Source organism: Cynocephalus volans, chromosome 1, assembly GCF_027409185.1.
Source record: "Cynocephalus volans isolate mCynVol1 chromosome 1, mCynVol1.pri, whole genome shotgun sequence".
Lineage (NCBI taxonomy): Eukaryota > Metazoa > Chordata > Mammalia > Dermoptera > Cynocephalidae > Cynocephalus > Cynocephalus volans.
This window is the reverse complement of record NC_084460.1, coordinates 142,914,797-142,932,647: the sequence shown is the minus strand read 5'-3', so window position 1 is coordinate 142,932,647 and position 17,851 is coordinate 142,914,797. Positions and strand designations below refer to the sequence as shown.

The 17,851-nt window shown below is 37.7% G+C and overlaps 1 protein-coding gene across 1 annotated transcript in view; it reads left to right on the top strand.

The window, feature by feature from the left end:
- Nucleotides 1-8,890, top strand: part of ADGRG7 (adhesion G protein-coupled receptor G7) — a 70,999-nt gene extending 62,109 nt beyond the window's left edge. The window contains exon 17 of the mRNA XM_063087546.1: nt 8,660-8,890. Within this exon, the coding sequence (XP_062943616.1) occupies nt 8,660-8,890 (231 nt within the window). The remainder of the gene's footprint in view (nt 1-8,659) is intronic.
- The last annotated feature ends 8,961 nt before the right edge of the window (nt 8,891-17,851 follow it).

Below are 17,851 nucleotides of genomic sequence, written 5' to 3'. Positions count from 1 at the left end.
GAGACATCCTCAGTCTTTCATGTGACTGAGCTTCTATATGTAACGCGTAGTTTTTCTCTGGTGGCTTTAGGGATTTTGTCTTTGAGGTTCAGTGTTTTGACTATGATGTGCCTAGATATTATTTGCTTTGCATCATTCTACTTAGGATTGCTGAGCTTCCAGAATCTATTAACTGAAGTCTTTCAGGAAATTTGAGACATTTTCCACCATTGTTTTTTCAAATGTTTTTTCTGCCCCATCCTTTCTCTTCTCCTTTTCTGGGAATCCAATTTCGTGTATTAACATACCATTTTATATTGTTCCACAGGCTCCTGAGCTCTGCTCATTATCTTCATTCTTCCTTCTTCTGTTCATTAGATTCGATCATTCTAGTGATCTAGCTTCAAGGTCATTGACTTTTTCTTCAATTAGCTCCAGTCTGCCATTAAGCTTATGCAGTGATTTTTATTTATATACTTCACTTTTTCAGTTTAAGAATTTTGTCCTATTTATAGTTTTTTTTTCCTTTTTGTGACCAGTAAGGGGATCGCAACCCTTGGCTTGGTGTCGTCTGCACTGCGCTCAGCCAGTGAGCACACCGGCCATCCCTATATAGGATCCGAACCCACGGTGGGAGTGCCACTGCGCTCCAAGCGCCTCACTCTCCTGAGTGAGCCACAGGGTCGGCCCTCCTATTTATAGTTTTTAATTCTGCCTAGATTTTCTAGCTTTTAACTCATTACAAGTACATTTTCCTTTAAATCTTTAAGCATGTTTTAATAGCACTTTATTTTTTAAATTATTTTTTATTGATTATATATATTTGTGGGGTACAGAATTGAACATCAATACATGTGTACAATATGTGGTGATCAAATCAGGATAATTAGGGTACTCATGTTTACAAAATATAATCAATCTTTGTGACCCTTAACTACTCTCTCGCCAGCCCCGCTCTCACTCCCCCTTTCCCACTCTAATAACCACAGTTCTGTTCTCTCTCTCTTTTTTTTTTTGAAAGTTTAATGTATCATTGTGATTCTTTCTTTCTCTTCCTTTCCTTTCCTTTCACTTCCACTTATGAGTGAGAACATGCAGTATTTCTCTTTCTGTGCCTGGCTTATTTCACTTAACATAATTTTCTCTAAGCTCATGCATGTTGCTACAAATGGCAGAATTTGATTCTTTTTTATGGCAGAGTACTATTCCATTGGTTATATATACCACATTTTCCTTAACCAGTCATCTGTCAATGGACATTTAGGCTGATTCCAACTCTTGTAAATAGAACTTCAATAAACATGGAGTGTTGGTATTCCTTCGACATGATAATTTCCATTCCTTGCAGTATATACCTAGCAATGGGGTTGCTGGGTGCCTAGCTCTTAATTCTGTTCATGATGCCAACTGTAAAGCTACTTGACCACAACTATGCCAGTTGTGGGGCTCTGGTTAGGTGACCATGCCAGTTGTCGAGCTCTTTTACCTGCCCGTAATCCTGCACCCACTGGGCCAATTGTCATGCTAGGGCTGAGTCTAGAGCTCCCAGACTCCTCAAGCCCATTCACAGACTGGGTCACAAACCCTTCATATGCCAGGCTGGGTCACCAGACCCCACACACACCAGGCTGGGTCACCAAACCTCTTCACGCAGGTCTATGAGCTAGGTAACTGGCCAAAACGTCCCCGGAAACTGTAGGTTGGAAAGCATGGCTGCACAGGGTGGATGCCTGAGGCTGATGCCTGCCTGCCTGCTTCTCTAAAACTCTCTCTCTCTCTCTTTCTCCTCTCTACCTCTCTCTAAAGAACACAAGAAAACTAAAAAGATACATTGGCGCACATGCACACTAACTACACACACACACACACACACACACACACACACAATTTGCTTACAAAGGATGCTGAACCACACCCAACTGGACCCAAGGCGAGGGCCCTGACCAAACTATTCTATTTTCCCAACACTGGGTCATATGACAGTTCTATCTGTAGTTGTTTGAGGAACCTCCATACTGTTTTCCATAATGGCTCCACTAATTTACAGTCCCTCCAACAGTGTAGGAGGGATCCCCTTTCTCCACATCCTTGCCAGCATTTGTTATTCCCTGTCTTTTTGATAATAGTCAGTTTAACTGGGGTGAGATGATATCTCAGTGTAGTTTTGATCTGCATTTCCCTGATACTGAGTGATATTGAGGATTTTTTCATGTGTCTGTTGGCCATTTGTATATATTCATATTAGAAATGATATTCAGCTCCTTTGCCCATTTTTAAATTGGGTTACTTGTTTTCTCACTGTGAGTTGTTTCAGTTCTTTGTATATTCTGGGTATTAATCCCTTGCCAGATGCATAGTTTGCAAGTATTTTCTCCCATTCCGTAGGTTGTTTTTTGCTTTGTTAATTGTTTCTTTTGCTGTGCAGAAGCTTTTTAGTTTGATATAACCCCGTTTGTTTTTCTTTTGTTGCCTGTGCTTTTGGGGTCATATTCATAAAGTCTTTGCCAAGTCCTATATCCTGAAGTGTTTCCCCTATGTTTTCTTTAAGGAGTTTTATAGTTTCAGATCTATATTTGAGTTGATTTGGGTATGTGGTGAGAGGTACAAGTTCAGTTTCATTCTTCTGCATATGGATGTCCAGTTTTCCCAGCACCATTTATTGAAGGGGCAGTCTTCTCCCCAATGTATGTTCTTGTTGCTTTTGTCAAAGATCAGTTGGCTGTAAGAATGTAAATTGATTTCTGGGTTCTCTATTCTGTTCCATTGGTCCATGTGTCTGTTTTTATGCCAGTACCATGCTGTTTTGGTTATTATAACTTTGTAGTATAGTTTGAAGTCAGGGAGTGTTATACCTCTGAATTTATTTTTTTGCTCAGGATTGCTTTGGCTATTCAGGATCTTTTGTTGTTCCATATAAATGTTAGGATTGTTTTTTCTATTTCTGTGAAGAACATCATTGGTATTTTGATGGGGATTGCATTGAACCTGTAGATTGCTTGGGGTGGTATGGACATTTTCACAATGTTAATTCTTCCAATCCAAGAGCATGGAATGTTTTTCCCTCTTTTTGGGTCCTCTTTAATTTCTTTCAGCAGTGATTTGTAGTTCTCATTGTAGAGATCTTTCACCTCCTTGGTTAAGTTGATTCATAGGTGTTTCTTTTTTTTGGAAACTATTTTAAATGGGCTTCTTTCTTGATTTCTTTTTTTTTTTGTAAGTTTGTTATTGGAGTATAAAAATGCCACTGATTTTCATGTGTTTATTTTGTATCCTGCAACTTTACTGAAATTGTTTATCAGCTCTAAGAGTTTTTGGTAGAGTCTTTAGGTTTTTCTATATATAGATCTGTGTGTGCTCAATCTAATGTCTGGGTCATTTCAGTCAAATCTACATTGATTGCCTTTTTTCTGTAGTATGGGACATGTTTTTCTGTTTCTTCATATGTCTAGTAATTATGATTATTTGCTGGACATTATAAATAATATACTATAGCTATTCTGCATTCTGTTATATTCCTATCTAGAGTGGGCATTGCAGGCAATTACCTTAGCTAGACTAAAACTGAAAACTCTATCTCCCCTCAGGTGGACAGCTACAATCTCTTTTTAGTTTTTTTAGCCTTAGCTGGGCTTCTTCGAGTCTCCCCTATGCATAAAGGGTCAATTATAGATTTGGCATAGATTATAATCAGACTGTACAGTTTCTGCTCTCTAGTTCTTCCTTTCTTGGATATTTCTCCTTACTTTCCAGCTTCTGTGGTCACCCTAAACTTTCTCTTCTGGTTCTTCAACCTAAAAGACTGCATATTTCAACTCCAGGTTTAGTCACCCTGAGTGGGGCTGAACAGGGTCTGCCTTCAGGCTAAAATATATTAAAAATAAAATAAAATGTAAGAGAAAACCTACCCAGTATTAGTTCCTTTTTCCAAGTGTAGACTTCCCTTCCAGTTTCAGACTGCTTTTGGTTGTCCTCCAATGTCTTCAGGTAGGTTTTTAAAAATATTGTATCCAGAGTTTATAGTTACATGCAAGAGGATTGATTTGATAGTAGCAGAATTTCATGCAGTTGTTTTTGTGGCATAATTTTACAGAGTACTGAAGATGCTTTTATTCCTTGAGTCTTATCTCAGGACACATTTGACCATAAACCTTTAAATAAACATTTCATGTACACTTCATTTTAAAATCTGGAAAAAAGTTTTATATTCTTATTTTTCCCTTTGGAAATTATTCTACAAAGTGGAACATTTAGACTAAGAACATTCTGATTTTCATCATCATAAAAACAGTGACACAGATAAACCAAAATGATAGATAAAAATAAAATTAAATATGTTTGGACTCAACTTACCTTTGTATTTACATACAGTCATGCACTGCATAGTGAAGTTTCAGTCAATGACAGACTTCATGTATGAGTACAGCAGTGGTCCCATAAGATTATGATGGTCATACCATAGATCCTAGGTGTGTAGCAAGCTATACCATCTAGGTTTGTGTAAGTACACTCTGTGATGTTCACACAATGATGAAATCACCTAACAATGCATTACTCAGAACGTATCCCATCCTTAAATGACAGATGACTGTCTTATGTAGAGTGAATGTCAAAACTTTGAAATAAAACAAGGATGCATTACTGAAAGGCATCTTGAAATAAGAATTTCTCCTTGTCTTTCTTACTCTTTGCCTCCTCCTGTAGTAAACATTCCTTTTTACTCTGATGAAAAACACCACAAGGACTTTACTCTCTGTAGTATGGAGTTTCATCTTCTCTGAGCTGGCAGAATTTATTATGCTTCAGTATAATGAAAGTACCCTTCTCTTAAAGTATTCACACTATCCCAGGATCATCTGTGTGAACAAGTATGATCACGGAACCACCTGCACAGGGCAAGGAACGGAGCTCCTTTCTGAAAGCTCCTGACCTCCAACCCTAAAAGCAAGGGGATAATTCCTAAAATCCGCATAATTGTTATAACTTTTTGAAAATTTGCAATTTTGATATTTATTAGAATCACCTTTAATGATATTTTTTGATATTTATTAGAATTAGCTTTAACAATATTTTTATGTCACATATGTAGTTTTAAAGGTGATATCTTTAGATGTTAAGTTTTTTTTATAAAACCTTATTTATATTTAACTTGTTCATCAAAGACTAAGGGAGGCATGTAAAATACCCTTTTATTCTTATTTTTCTACTAATTTTACTTCCAGTGTTTAGCGGTTTATCTTTACACAATTCAATGCTGTATTATCATGTTCCTAGAAATTTACAGATGTTATATATTTCTGGCACATTATACCTTTCATCAACATAATAAGTCACTCTCAATTCCATTTTATACATATATGTCTCATCTCCTTAACTGCAGTATCAGTTCTCTGAGTATAAGAAACATGCTTATGTACATCTTTCACAGTAGGTAACGTTTTGTTCAACATCAGGATGGGCTATACTTCTTTAATATTTTGTGGAGAAACTGCGGTATTTGATGATTGTCCCACTGTGTGAAGCTCATGTTGTGTTGGTTGTTTCTGGTTGTGGTCAGATGTTATTGAGGAGGGACGTCTTTGATACAAAATGAAAATCAATGCGGAGGGCATTAGGTAAATGGACCTGAACACAAATGATGATAAGTCTCTACAGGACAGTATTGGGAGCTGCTTGGCTGTCTGAATTGCTACTACCATGTTTAGTGTTTCTAAGAACCTCGTCCTCTATCCCAGGTAACCTTCTCCAGTGCCTTTTAGGACTAACTCTCTTAGACAGTGGATGTGTTCCTGCCACTACATTTGAAAGGATATAAGACAGTTCTTTAGTTGTCAGCACCCAATGGGAACTCCCTAGAAGACGATAAATGAAGTAAGCTTACTCTGGGCTTGCCAGTTGATCCACAGGCTTGTTGCCTAGAGTGATTAGGAATTTAGGGAAGAATGGGAAAGAAGACATAGTCAGGATATTCTCTTCTCCGTGCATTGCAGAGGCATATTACAAAAGAGAGGTTCTTTACAAAATGTTAATACTACATGGTAAAATTGAGGGTGGCAGTGTGGCAAGAGCACTGGGCTAAAAGTCAGGAAACTTAGGCTGCCTTCCAGCTTCACCATTAATGATGATTTTAGGAATGTCACAACACCTCTGTGAGTGAGGTATGTAAAATGTAAAATGGGGTGTGGTGATGTGTGTTAAAATCAACACAGTGTTTCTCAAAATGGGTCTGATATGGTGATGGAGTTTGAATGTGTTGTCCCCTCCAAATCTCATGTGGAAATTTAATCTCCAATGTGGCAGTGTTGGAAACTGTTTGAGTCATGGGGGCAGATCCTTCATGAATGGATTAATGCTCTCCCTGGGGAAGCGGGGAGTAATGAGTGAGTTCTCACTCTATTAGTTCCCACGAGACCTGATTGTTTAAAGGACCCTGGTACCTCCTCTCTCTCTCTTGCTTCCTCTCGCCATGTGATCTGCTTGTACCCACCGGCTCCCTGCCACTTTCCACCATGAGTAGAAGCAGCCTGAGGCCCATGCCAGATGCAGCTGTCCCAGAATCATAAGCCAAATAAACCTCTTTCCTTTATAAATTACCCAGTCTCAGGTATTCTGTTATAGCAACACAAAACAGACTAAAACATATGGCATACATCAGAACTTACATAGTGTGTTAAATTGTTGATTCCTGGGCCTCACTCCTTACCTACTCAATCAGAATCTACAGGGGTAAGAGCTGGGAATCTTCATTCTAAACAAGGACCCCAGGTAATTTTTACGTACACTAAAGTATAGGAAGTATGAGAGTAGCTCACACTTAAGGCTCCTTCTAGATTTAGAATGCTTTAATTCTAATAAACATTTTTCTAAGTGCTACAGATATTACTTAAAAGGCACAATTTGACCTTTGTGCTAGTGGCAGTTAGTTTGATCCACACACTTCATCTTTTCAAATAACATCTTTGGGATTTTAGGGAGCAGAGAAATATTGGGAGTCCACTTAAACAGGGTCCCACAGGATGGTGTCGTCATGGATACTCTGTGGTCTAGGGTCTTGTCTAATTATTATAAATCAGAAACTCAATCTAATTTTGGTTTTGCTTTAAGATTTAAATTCTGGAAAAACCATGTGAAAGTTCACCGTACAAAAAAGGACACTTTCCTAGAGACCAGATTTCTCATGTGCCCAAAATAAATTCCCCTTCCTTGAACAATCAGGATGGCCAATGACCATTTCTGACCTTCTGAAAGCCATGTCCCCAAGTACACTCCTTTGTGACATGGGACCTTTCTTCTGATGAGTTAGATACCACTTGTTGGGTAACAATCAAATTATTCTTCCTGGTTTTGGCCAGAGAACTAGTCTGTCTTTTGCCGATAAATATTGATTTTATCAGCCAATCAGAGTTTTTGGGCTACCTTACCATAGCACCAGAAGTCCCCTAGAACAGTATTATAGGATATGATTCTAGAAATAAGTCCTTATAAGGCTTGGTACCCTATACATGATAACATCCATGGATATTTATTTTTTTAAATAACTTTTTATTTTGAATGATTCTAGAAATAAGTCCTTATAAGGCTTGGTACCCTATACATGATAACATCCATGGATATTTATTTTTTTGAATAACTTTTTATTTTGAAATTGTTTAATACAAGAATTTGGAAAAATAGTACTCCCATGTATTCTTTTTCTAGCTTTCCCCAATGATAATATCTTGTATAACCATTGTACGTTATCAAAATCAAGAAACTGACACTGTTACAATATGATTAACTCAGCCACTGATGCTATTTAATCTGTTATATCCACAAAAGCCATTAATGAGGAATTAACAGCAGTCCCTTAAAAGCTTTAATATGCTGTATAGTATCTTTCTATTACAGTTATAAGCAAGAGACAATGTAGTATATTGTATAGAAGAGGAGTTTGAGGGCCAAAGATATAAGTTCAGATACAGACTCTACTGATGACTGATTGTGTACTCTTACGTGTCTGAATTTAATTTGTCTGAATTTTAGTCTCCTTATCTGTAACATGGAAATAAGTATGACTTATTTTATGGGGCTAATGTGAGGATCAACTAATGAGGAATAAATGGGAAACAAGTGTTTGATACTAACATGACTTCAATTGAGGGCAGTTTTTATTTTTAAAACATGTAGAAAACATTACTCAGCCTTTTGTGACTTGGTTCCTCCATCACAGGTGGTCTTCATATGCGAAGTACAGAAAAACAATGAATAAAAGGGCTCTAATTTTTTTGTTGTTGTTCTTAAATGCACCAAATTTCTAGTTATGTTACTAAAACTCCAAAAAAATCTGGAATCAGAGAGTTAAAAGTGGAAGAAGAATTAGGTATTCCACAGTTGATCTGCCCTCTTCAGGAAATCAAAGATCATATAGATTAGGAAATGAGCAAAGTTACACAGCTGGCAAGTGGCAAGCCAGGACCAAACTCAGGTCTTCTAACTCTACTACTATTACATGTAGCACTTAATATATGGGAAAGACTGCCTCAGCCCTCTCAGATAAAAAAAAGTACATGGAAGCTGCAGACTGGAGGATTCAAACTGGGGAGTTGCTGTGCAAGATGAGAAGGATGGGTGGCAGGGTGAAATAAATTTCTTCCTTGATGCTGTATCTCAGAACTAACCTAATGTTAAACTTTTCTACCTGCAGGGAGTGCAAATTTTGATCTTCTACACTATTTGCACAAAAACCTGCCTGAGTAAATTTTCCAAAGTGCTGAAGTCATTGTCGTCTGTTGGGAGAGTGAAGTCACTGCCCTCAGTGACTGCTCTAAGGCTGCGTATAAGGATGTATAACATGCTCAGGTCACTTCCAGTCCTGCATGAACACTTCCGGCTACTGGAACCATCTATAATTAATCAAGAAAATGACACTTTCTGAAAGTGACCAAGCAAACTCAAGCATCTAGACAGTGGAACTGTTACCTTTTGTAGTCTTCTTTTTATTCAAGTCCTGTGAGTTTTATCTGTTTCCTTCATTTATTTCCCAGTCCTCCCAGGAAGTCTTCTTGAATATATTTCTCTCAGGGTTAAAAATTAGGCAAAACCTGTTGTTTATTATCATACAGTTTAATGGATTTGGTAGTTTTTGTATTACTCAATAGATTCTTACTCAAATGAGGTAAAGAATTCCACACAGCATTCAAGATGACCATTGCACCTTATATTCACTAAGTCTGTGCAACACATTTTGACAAAAATGTAGAACCTACAACAAATTCTTTTACAATTTACTAAAGGGGACATGAGGAGAAAAATTTACCTTCCAGAACAAAATGACTCCTGATGAACAGGGTAGGGAGTTGCTTGTATATATCATGCTTTTGATCTCTTAATATTTTAAGTTGTAAGTGCTTGCTTCTATTTCCAAAGAAAAATTTGGCACCAATTTAACCTCTGGAAGTGGACATTTTTTCTGTTTTTTTTTTTTTTTTTTTTTTTTTTTAAAGCATGTTTCATGACCAGAGGAATTGGCTCTGCAAGAAATGGGCATTGAGACATATTAGTTGCTTAGCAAAGCTTCTGGATATTTCTTTCTAGTTATTGATATATTTGCCCTTTTATTGATGAAGTGACATTGAGACTCAAAAAATGAAATGTTAGTTACAAACACCCCTTATAGCTTTTAAAAGATCAAATTGCTCATGGGATTTCAAACATTTGAATTATGAATGGATTCTTAATTTAAAAATAACCTTCACTGGGTTGGGGAGCACTCCCACTAATACAGTCTTTCAATTGCTGTTTTGTGTTTTGCCATAAACTAAGCAGCTGCTATGAGTGCACTGAACCAGAGGCCTAAGAAATGTCATGTAACCTTTGCATACTTTTCTCACCACTCCCTAAATAATGTGTGTTTTTATAGAAATACAAGTAGGTGTAAATGACTGTTGGATTCCTTGGCAAGCCAATAAGAGCCTATTTCATCTGTATTATAAGTGAGACCTTATGGAAGAATGGAAAAAAGCAAAGAGAAGAGAATAAAGAAGAAAAGCAGTTCTCAAAGGCCAGTGTTCTTAGTGATGTTATAGTGCTATACCTAGACCGAGGATAGACCCAGGGAAAAATATAAGATGTGGTTGACCCCAAATTTGTATTCAGATGAAAATAAATCTTAAGTAAGGGCCACTTTAAATGTGGAAAAAAAAAAAAAAAATCATGAGAGCCATGTTTAGCCTGAGTGTAGGGTTATATGTTTCCTTTGGTAATTATAGTTGTTTTCTGGTTCTTTTTCAGCACTCTTGGGGTATAGCAACTTAAATTCTATATAAAGTTCCTGAAATAGCTTAGCTGTACCATAAATATGAAGCTCCACACGAAGTTGTGGAGACTAATTCAGGTGGACATTGATAGTCCCCTGCCTACCCTGAAATCCTACCACTAGGAAATAATTCCTTTGATTTAAACCTTTACCTCATGCACTGGTCAGCAATCTCTTAGTTTAGTGATAGAAATCCAACTCAAATTAGGTTAAAGGTCAAAGGGAATTTAATGGCTTAATCGATGTAAAGTCCAAGGACTGAGGTGGTTTTAGGTAAGGTGACTATATGTTCCAGTTTGCCTGGGCCAGTCCCAGTTTCTGCCTGTTGTCCTGACTTAAGTATTACCAGCAGTCCCTTTATTTTCAAGTGTCCTGGTTTGAGACGTAAAATATATGATAATGCTAACTCTAGGTCTGATTAAAGCAAAGAGTTCTAAGAATGTGCCAGGATTATTTTTCTCATTTTATTTCCTGGCTCTATATGCTTCTATGTTTGGCATCATTCTCAAAATGGGTTTAGGTTCTAGAAATTGGCTATTGTCATCCCCAATCCTATAGCCTTATGATCTAACAGGAAGAGAGACCTTTTTTCTCTCAGTATCCACACCTCAAATTTCATGGAATGACTTGTTCTAATTATTGTTCCTTCAGGAAGGCAGAAAGCACATTAAGTATTTAAAATAGAGGGAATTTAAGGCAGACCATTGGTGTTTAAACAGCTCAGAGACAAAATGGGGAATGCTGTGGAAACACAGCTATTAGCAAAAGGAGAAAGCCGATACCTCTCTTAGCCCAGAGAGATAAAGCAGAATTTCCAGAGCCAGAGGCTGGGCTGAAACAAGGGTGGGCCAGTAGTGGCAACTGGAGCCGAGGAGAGGCAGCCTTCTCTAGGCAGAGAGGGAGAGAGGAAAAGAACCCTGGCTCCCTCTTCCTCCTGCACTGCAGCCTCCCTTCAGTGTCTTCCATTGGCTGCAGCCAGCCTGAAGCCAAGCGGAGCCGGGAGCCTGTGGGGCTCAGCCCCCCTGTGATGCAGAGCACAACGGGCCGGGAGAGGAAAGGACCTGAGGGCAAACAGGCCCAGATGGGAACACTTTGTTTGGGTGGTGTGCCCACAGGCATTGTGTTCAGGGAATATCAGTCCAGCCTGGGCTACATACTCACTGTGATGTGGAGGGAGGAGGATGACTTGGGTGACAGGATATCATGGAGGGGAGAACAGACAATTACACCAAGAAAGGGATGCTGGAGGCAAAATGTTAAGGAGCTTCTACTACTACATCTCCTGACAAAATACAAGCCCCATGGGAAAAGGACCATGTTGAGGCTCATCAGTCATTTCCCTTGCCTGAGAAGGGATTGAGTGGTGTCAGTAGGGATGGCAGGAAATTATTTGGAGCCCTGGAAGTGGAGGAACAAGGATAGGGTATAGAGGAGCAACAGGGTGACTTTAAAAAAAAGACAATCCAAAGAAAGGGAGACTCAGGGTACTGCAGAACTAGTTTTCATGATATTGCATAGGGCCAGCTCCAGCTTTCCGTGTTTTCTGATTTGTGTGTTCACAGTGCCCTGTGGCCTTTTTGGCTGTAGCAACACATGCAGTTTCTTTGGGGAACAAACCATCCTGACCTTTGGATTTCCTTTTTTGGGTCCTAACTGACCGTTCAGAGCTCACTGTTCAATTGTCAGAGTCTGGATTGCTTTTTCTCTTACCTTTCCCAACTTGAACTTTATCTTGCCTTTTTTTTTCTTCTGTCGCCAAAAAAGAAAGATCTTTTCCAAGTTCACTGCTATCAGCTTGTCATTGCCTCATTCAGAAGAACTTGGCATTTTTTTCTAAACATTTGGTAAACGTGGGCTCAAACTGCCAATTGGATACCAGTTTGTCAAACACTGGTGCTCTCTGGTTCTGTGGAACCCCCTTAATGTGACCCTAGGCCCTTCAGTTCATGGCTCATCAGATGAGGTCCAAGATAGAGCCACCAGGATTAGGTTCCACAAGGGATGTGGGGAGATGAGGGTGGGAAGGGAGGGGGGGGAGAGGAGTGGTCACTAAGAGAGGAAACTGCTATAACAGTTTCAATTTTAAAAGATATTCACATAAAACTCAAGAGCAAAACAAAACAAAACAAAAAACAAAAAACAAATAACCTGGTTAAAAAATGAGCAAAGAACCTGGATGGACATTTTCCCAAAGAAGACATGGCCAACAGGCATTTAAAAATATGCTCAACATCACAAATAATCAGGTAAATCAAGACCACAATGAGATATCACTTCAGACCTGTTAGAATGGCTGTTATCAAAAAGTCAAAAGTTAACAAATGTCAGTGAGGATGTGGAGAAAAGGGAACCCTTGTACAGTGTTGGTGGCATAGCCATTATGGAAAACAGTATAGACTTTTCTCAAAAAATTAAAAACAGAACTACCATATTGTCACTTCTCCCCCAGGGTGATGGAGATGCAAAGGATTACTCAAAGCCCATTTCTTCTGAGCAGTGGGAAGCCCCGAAGGGGTTAATTTCCATGAACCCTCAAGACAGAGGCATTCCTTGGAAAATTAGCACTGAACTAGGGTCTTCTCTCAGTATTTATTCTCCAGGCCAGAAAGTTACAGAAAAAGAACATAGGTGGTTACAAAAAGAACAGTAAGATAATTGTCATGGCAACAGTCATTAGGTTTGGCTGCACCAAGGACATCTGCCCTTGGAGCCAGCAATTTTGCTGTGCTACAATTCTTTATCTAAAACAGAGACTTTAGCCTGGGGAAAGTTACCTGTCTTTTGCAAGCTTAACATTTCTATGTGTCATTTTTAAAAGTTAGGCTATACCTGAAACTACAGGGCCTTGGAAGCTAGGCCCTGTGAAATACATTTGCTTTATAAATGTTAGTATCCTCCACACCATATGACCCAGCAATCCCTTTGCTATGTATATACTCAAAGGAAATGAAATCACCACCTCATAAAGATGTCTGTTTTGCCCATGTTCTTTGTGGCATTATTCATGATAGGAGATACAGAAACAACCTAAGTGTTGATGGATAAATAAATTGTATATATATATACACACATACATATATGCATACACAATGGAATATTATTCAGCGTAAAAAAGGAGGTATTGCCATTCACCATAACATGGATGAACCCGGAAGACTTTAGGCTAAGTGAAATAAGCCAGACACAGAAAGAAGTATTTCTGCATGATCTCACTTACAGTGGAATCTACAAAAAAGTCAAACTCATAGTAACAAAGAGGAGAATGGTGTTACCAGGAGCTGGGAGGTGGGAGAAAAGGGGAGATATTGGTCAAAGGGTGCAAACTTTTATTCATAAGATGAATAAGTTTTGGAGACCTGAGGCATAGCCTGGTGAGTATCATTACTAATAAAGTATACTTGAAATTTGCTGAGAGAGTAGAAGTCAAGCGTTCTCACCACACACAAAAAAGATAGCTATGTGAGGTGATAAATATGTTAGTTACATTGATTGTGGTAATCACTTCATAATGTATGGTATGTATATGCTCGTATATGTATATCAAAACATCAGCTGTATACTTTAAATATATAAAATTTGTATTTGTCAATAATACCTCATTAAAGCTGGGGAAGATGATATTCACAAACTGTATTTTTTATAAAAGCAAAATCCATAATACGGATTTTTCCATATTCCTTATCCTCTTTGTCTGAATATATAAGAATTTTACATAACAATAATTACAGTAAATGAAATTTTATTGATTTTCACTTACTATTACCCAGTTAGGTAGTCCTCAAAATAATAATGATTGCATATGACAATTTACTAAGTTGTGTTTCCTCATTATTGTATATTTAGATCATTTCAATATTTAACATTGTAGTCACACTGTGATAAAAAAAAAAAACTGGTACATACATCTTTTCCCTTTCTTTTTAGTTATTTTCTTAAGATAAATTCTTAGGACTTGGATAAATGTGTGAAAGTGTATAAACATTTGTTTAGGTTCCTGGTATACTGTTTTAAAAACATTGTAATAATGTATAATGTCACCATTTAGAGTGGTCCACCAGCCACTGGAGTGCATTTACACAAGGAGAGTCATCAGTACAGACCAAAGAAAAGAAGAGGATGTCTCTCTCCCCAAACCCATTCCAGAGAAACATAAGAAGCATCTGCTCTATTATAATACTGTGGGAACTGAACACACCACTCAGCATTGGACAGATCATCTAGGCAACAAATCAACAGAGTCACCATTACTCTTTCAGAAGGAGAGAAGAAATCTAGGGTTATCAGAGGTGGGAGGGGGTAGGGAGAGGGCGATGGGGAGAGATTGGATAAGGGGCATTAAGAATAAGTAAAATTTGTAACAATAAAAAAAAAATAAAATAAATAAAACTAATAAAATAAATAAAATAAAATAAAATAAGATAAAATAAAAAATAAAATAAAATAAAATAAAATAAATAAAATGAGGTCTTCAGGTAGGTCCGAATCCAATACGACTGGTGTCCTTATAAGAAAAGGAAATTTGTACACACAGAGAGACACCAGAAACACACACACACAGAGGGACAACCATGTGAGGACACAGTGAGAAAGCGGCCATCTACAAGCCAAGGAGAGAGGCTCAGAAGAAACCAAACCTGTCAATGCTTTGATCTTGGACTTCTGGCTTCCAGAATGGTGAGAAGATAAATTTTTGTTGTTTAAGCCACCCAGTCTGCGGTGCTTTGTTATGGCAGCCCTAGAAAACTTGTAACAGACACTTATAAGGGGCTTGGTGCAAAGAAGCACATGGTAAATTATGGTGCATGCAGTTATTGGTAGTGCCATTATTGAAAAGAGGCAGAATGGATGGGAAGCATCAAATTAAGGTAAGATATGAGCTAGCCACTAAAGTATGGTATGATTTTGTAGGTTGAAAAGATAGGTTCCAGGAGTAGAAATGCTTAGGAACAAAAACTCAGCAGTGTAAGAATTTTACATCAGTTTGACTTTAATAGAGAGTTAACAGTAAAAGATGAAGTTGCAAATGTAGGTTGGCGACCTGTATTAGTTTCCTAGGGCTGCCATAATGATGTGCCATTAATTGCATAGCTGAAAACAACAGAGATGTATTGTCTCAGTTCTGAAGGCCAGAAGTTCGAGATCAAGTTGTTGGCAGGATTAGTTCCTTTTAAGGGAGAATCTGTTTCAGGCATCCCTCCTAGCTGCTGGTAGCCTCCAGGTGTTTCTTGGCTTATAAATTATCTCTCAAATCCTCTGTCTTTACATGGCATTTTCCCTGTCTCTGTCTTCACATGGCCATCTTTAAAAAAAATAAATAAATAAAAATAAAAACATTGCAATGAAGCATAATGTCACCAACATTTAGAGTACCATAAAAGTTTTGTACATACTTGTTTACTTTGGTATTTTTGTTGCTGTTATTTATATCCTTTGCCCATTTATCAATTGAGCTATTCTTATTTTTTCTTATAAATTTGTGTGAACTCTTTATGTTATAGATATTAGCCATTTAACTATTACATTTGGTGAAAATGTTCCCCAGTGTATTGTTTTCCTCTCTTTTTAGTATAATGAATTGCTCACCCTGGATTTGATTCAAAATGTCCAAAAGATTGATAGAGCATTTAGCATTTTCTGAGTTTACATGTCCTCACACAAGCAGAATATTTATTATTAAGAAATGTGTTAGGGACAATGTAGAAACTTCTAAAATGCAGAACAGTGGCATAAATTTGCCAAGCAAGGCCGAATGAATCATGTATGATGTGACATCTCTAACCCTCCATTATATCATAGAGCCGTTGGGTGTGGTTATGTGACAAAGTTATTTCCTCCTTTCAAATGTTTTCTGTCTCTTTATGTCCACTCACCTTTTCTTAAAAAGAAAACACTATATCTTGGAGAAGTTTTATTAGCAATTATTAATTAGCAAAAATAAAAAAAGACAGGGAAATTAATAGTAATGTTATGCATCATTCACATTATTTACATGCTTGTATAAGTAACTTATAATGTGTACTTGAAAAAAATATAAACATTGTTGGAAAACTAAGTAAAGAAGTCAGGAAGAAGGGAAATTGATGGATCTTGGACCTGACCAGCACCATTTTGCATACGATAAGCACAAAATAGTCGCCATCCCCTCCCTTTGTAAGAAACCTCACGATTTCTGAGAAATAGAAACCCTTTTGCTTCCACAAGGGCGCAATTCTCCACCCTGTTCGCATAGCGTCCGCGTTAGCATAATGCCCCTCCTTGGCAGTATCAGCCAGAACTTGGCGCCTGACATAAGCTCTCCTACCCCCACACCTGGTGCCCTCCACTTTGAGCGCAGCCTGGGCAGCTTCTTTTCCTTTAGAGCTTGATTGGTACCTGGCATCTCAGCTCACTTTCTTTCAGAAATAAGAATAGGAACAAAATGTATGAAGCCAAGGATGAGAGTAGCACCCAAGAAACATGTCATTAGTACCCAAGAAACACGGTCTTATATTTTTGCAAAAAGTGGGCCACAAATTAGACTGTAAGTTTCCTAATACCCAACATAATTAGGGAGACATGATCACACAAGTTACACATCACTTAACAAACAAACACACAGCAATTTCTTGGCAAAAACATTAAGTATTTTGAAAATGTACATTTCAGTATATTACCAAATCAGAAGGCAAACTATTTTGAATGAAGAAAGAGAGCAAGGTGGGATCCTATCACACTTGGAAACTCACATTCACATCCACGCCTGCCAGTTTGCTGAGTGCACACATTATAAAGCTATGTGTAGTTAATGTTACTCTGAAGTTACACAATACTATGTCATAAAGACGCACACTTAATGCACCATAGGAACCTTAAGTATCACAAGTGGATCAATAGGAGTGTTTTTTTGGTCTTTTGTCTAATACTGCTTTTCCTTAATTTAGGTTACTGAAGTTAGTTTTCATTTTGTTTGTTTGCTTTGGTAGGAGGCTTGCTCTTTTTTCCTACTTTTAAAATTAACTTTATTGATGTATAATTTACATACAATAAAATACACCCATTTTAGTATACAATTAGATGAGTTTTAGCAAATGTATACACCTGTGAAACTACGGCCCCAAACAACATTAAGAACATTTCCAAAACTACATTACATTCCTCGATGCCCCTTCCCAGTTAAATCCTTCCCCCCACTCCCAGCCACGAGCAACCACTGATCTGTTTTCTGTCACTAGATATTAGTTCTGCGTGTTCCAGAATATTATATGAATGGAATCGTATAGTATGTCTTCTTTTCGTCTGGCTTATCTCACTCAGGATGTTTTTGAGATTCATCTGTATTGCTGTGTGTACTTGTAGTTAGGTTCTTTTTATTGCTGAGTAGTATTCAGTTGTTTAGATATACCACAGTTTGTTTATGCATTCATCAGTTGATGGGTATTTGGTTGTTTCCAGGTTTTGTCTATTATGAATAAAACTGCACAAATCTTTGTGCAGACTTGTGTTTTCTTTTCTCTTGAAATATCTAGTGAAATTGCTGGGTCATAGAATGAGTGTATACTTAACTTTATAAGAAACTGCCAAACAGTTTTCCAAAGTGGTTGT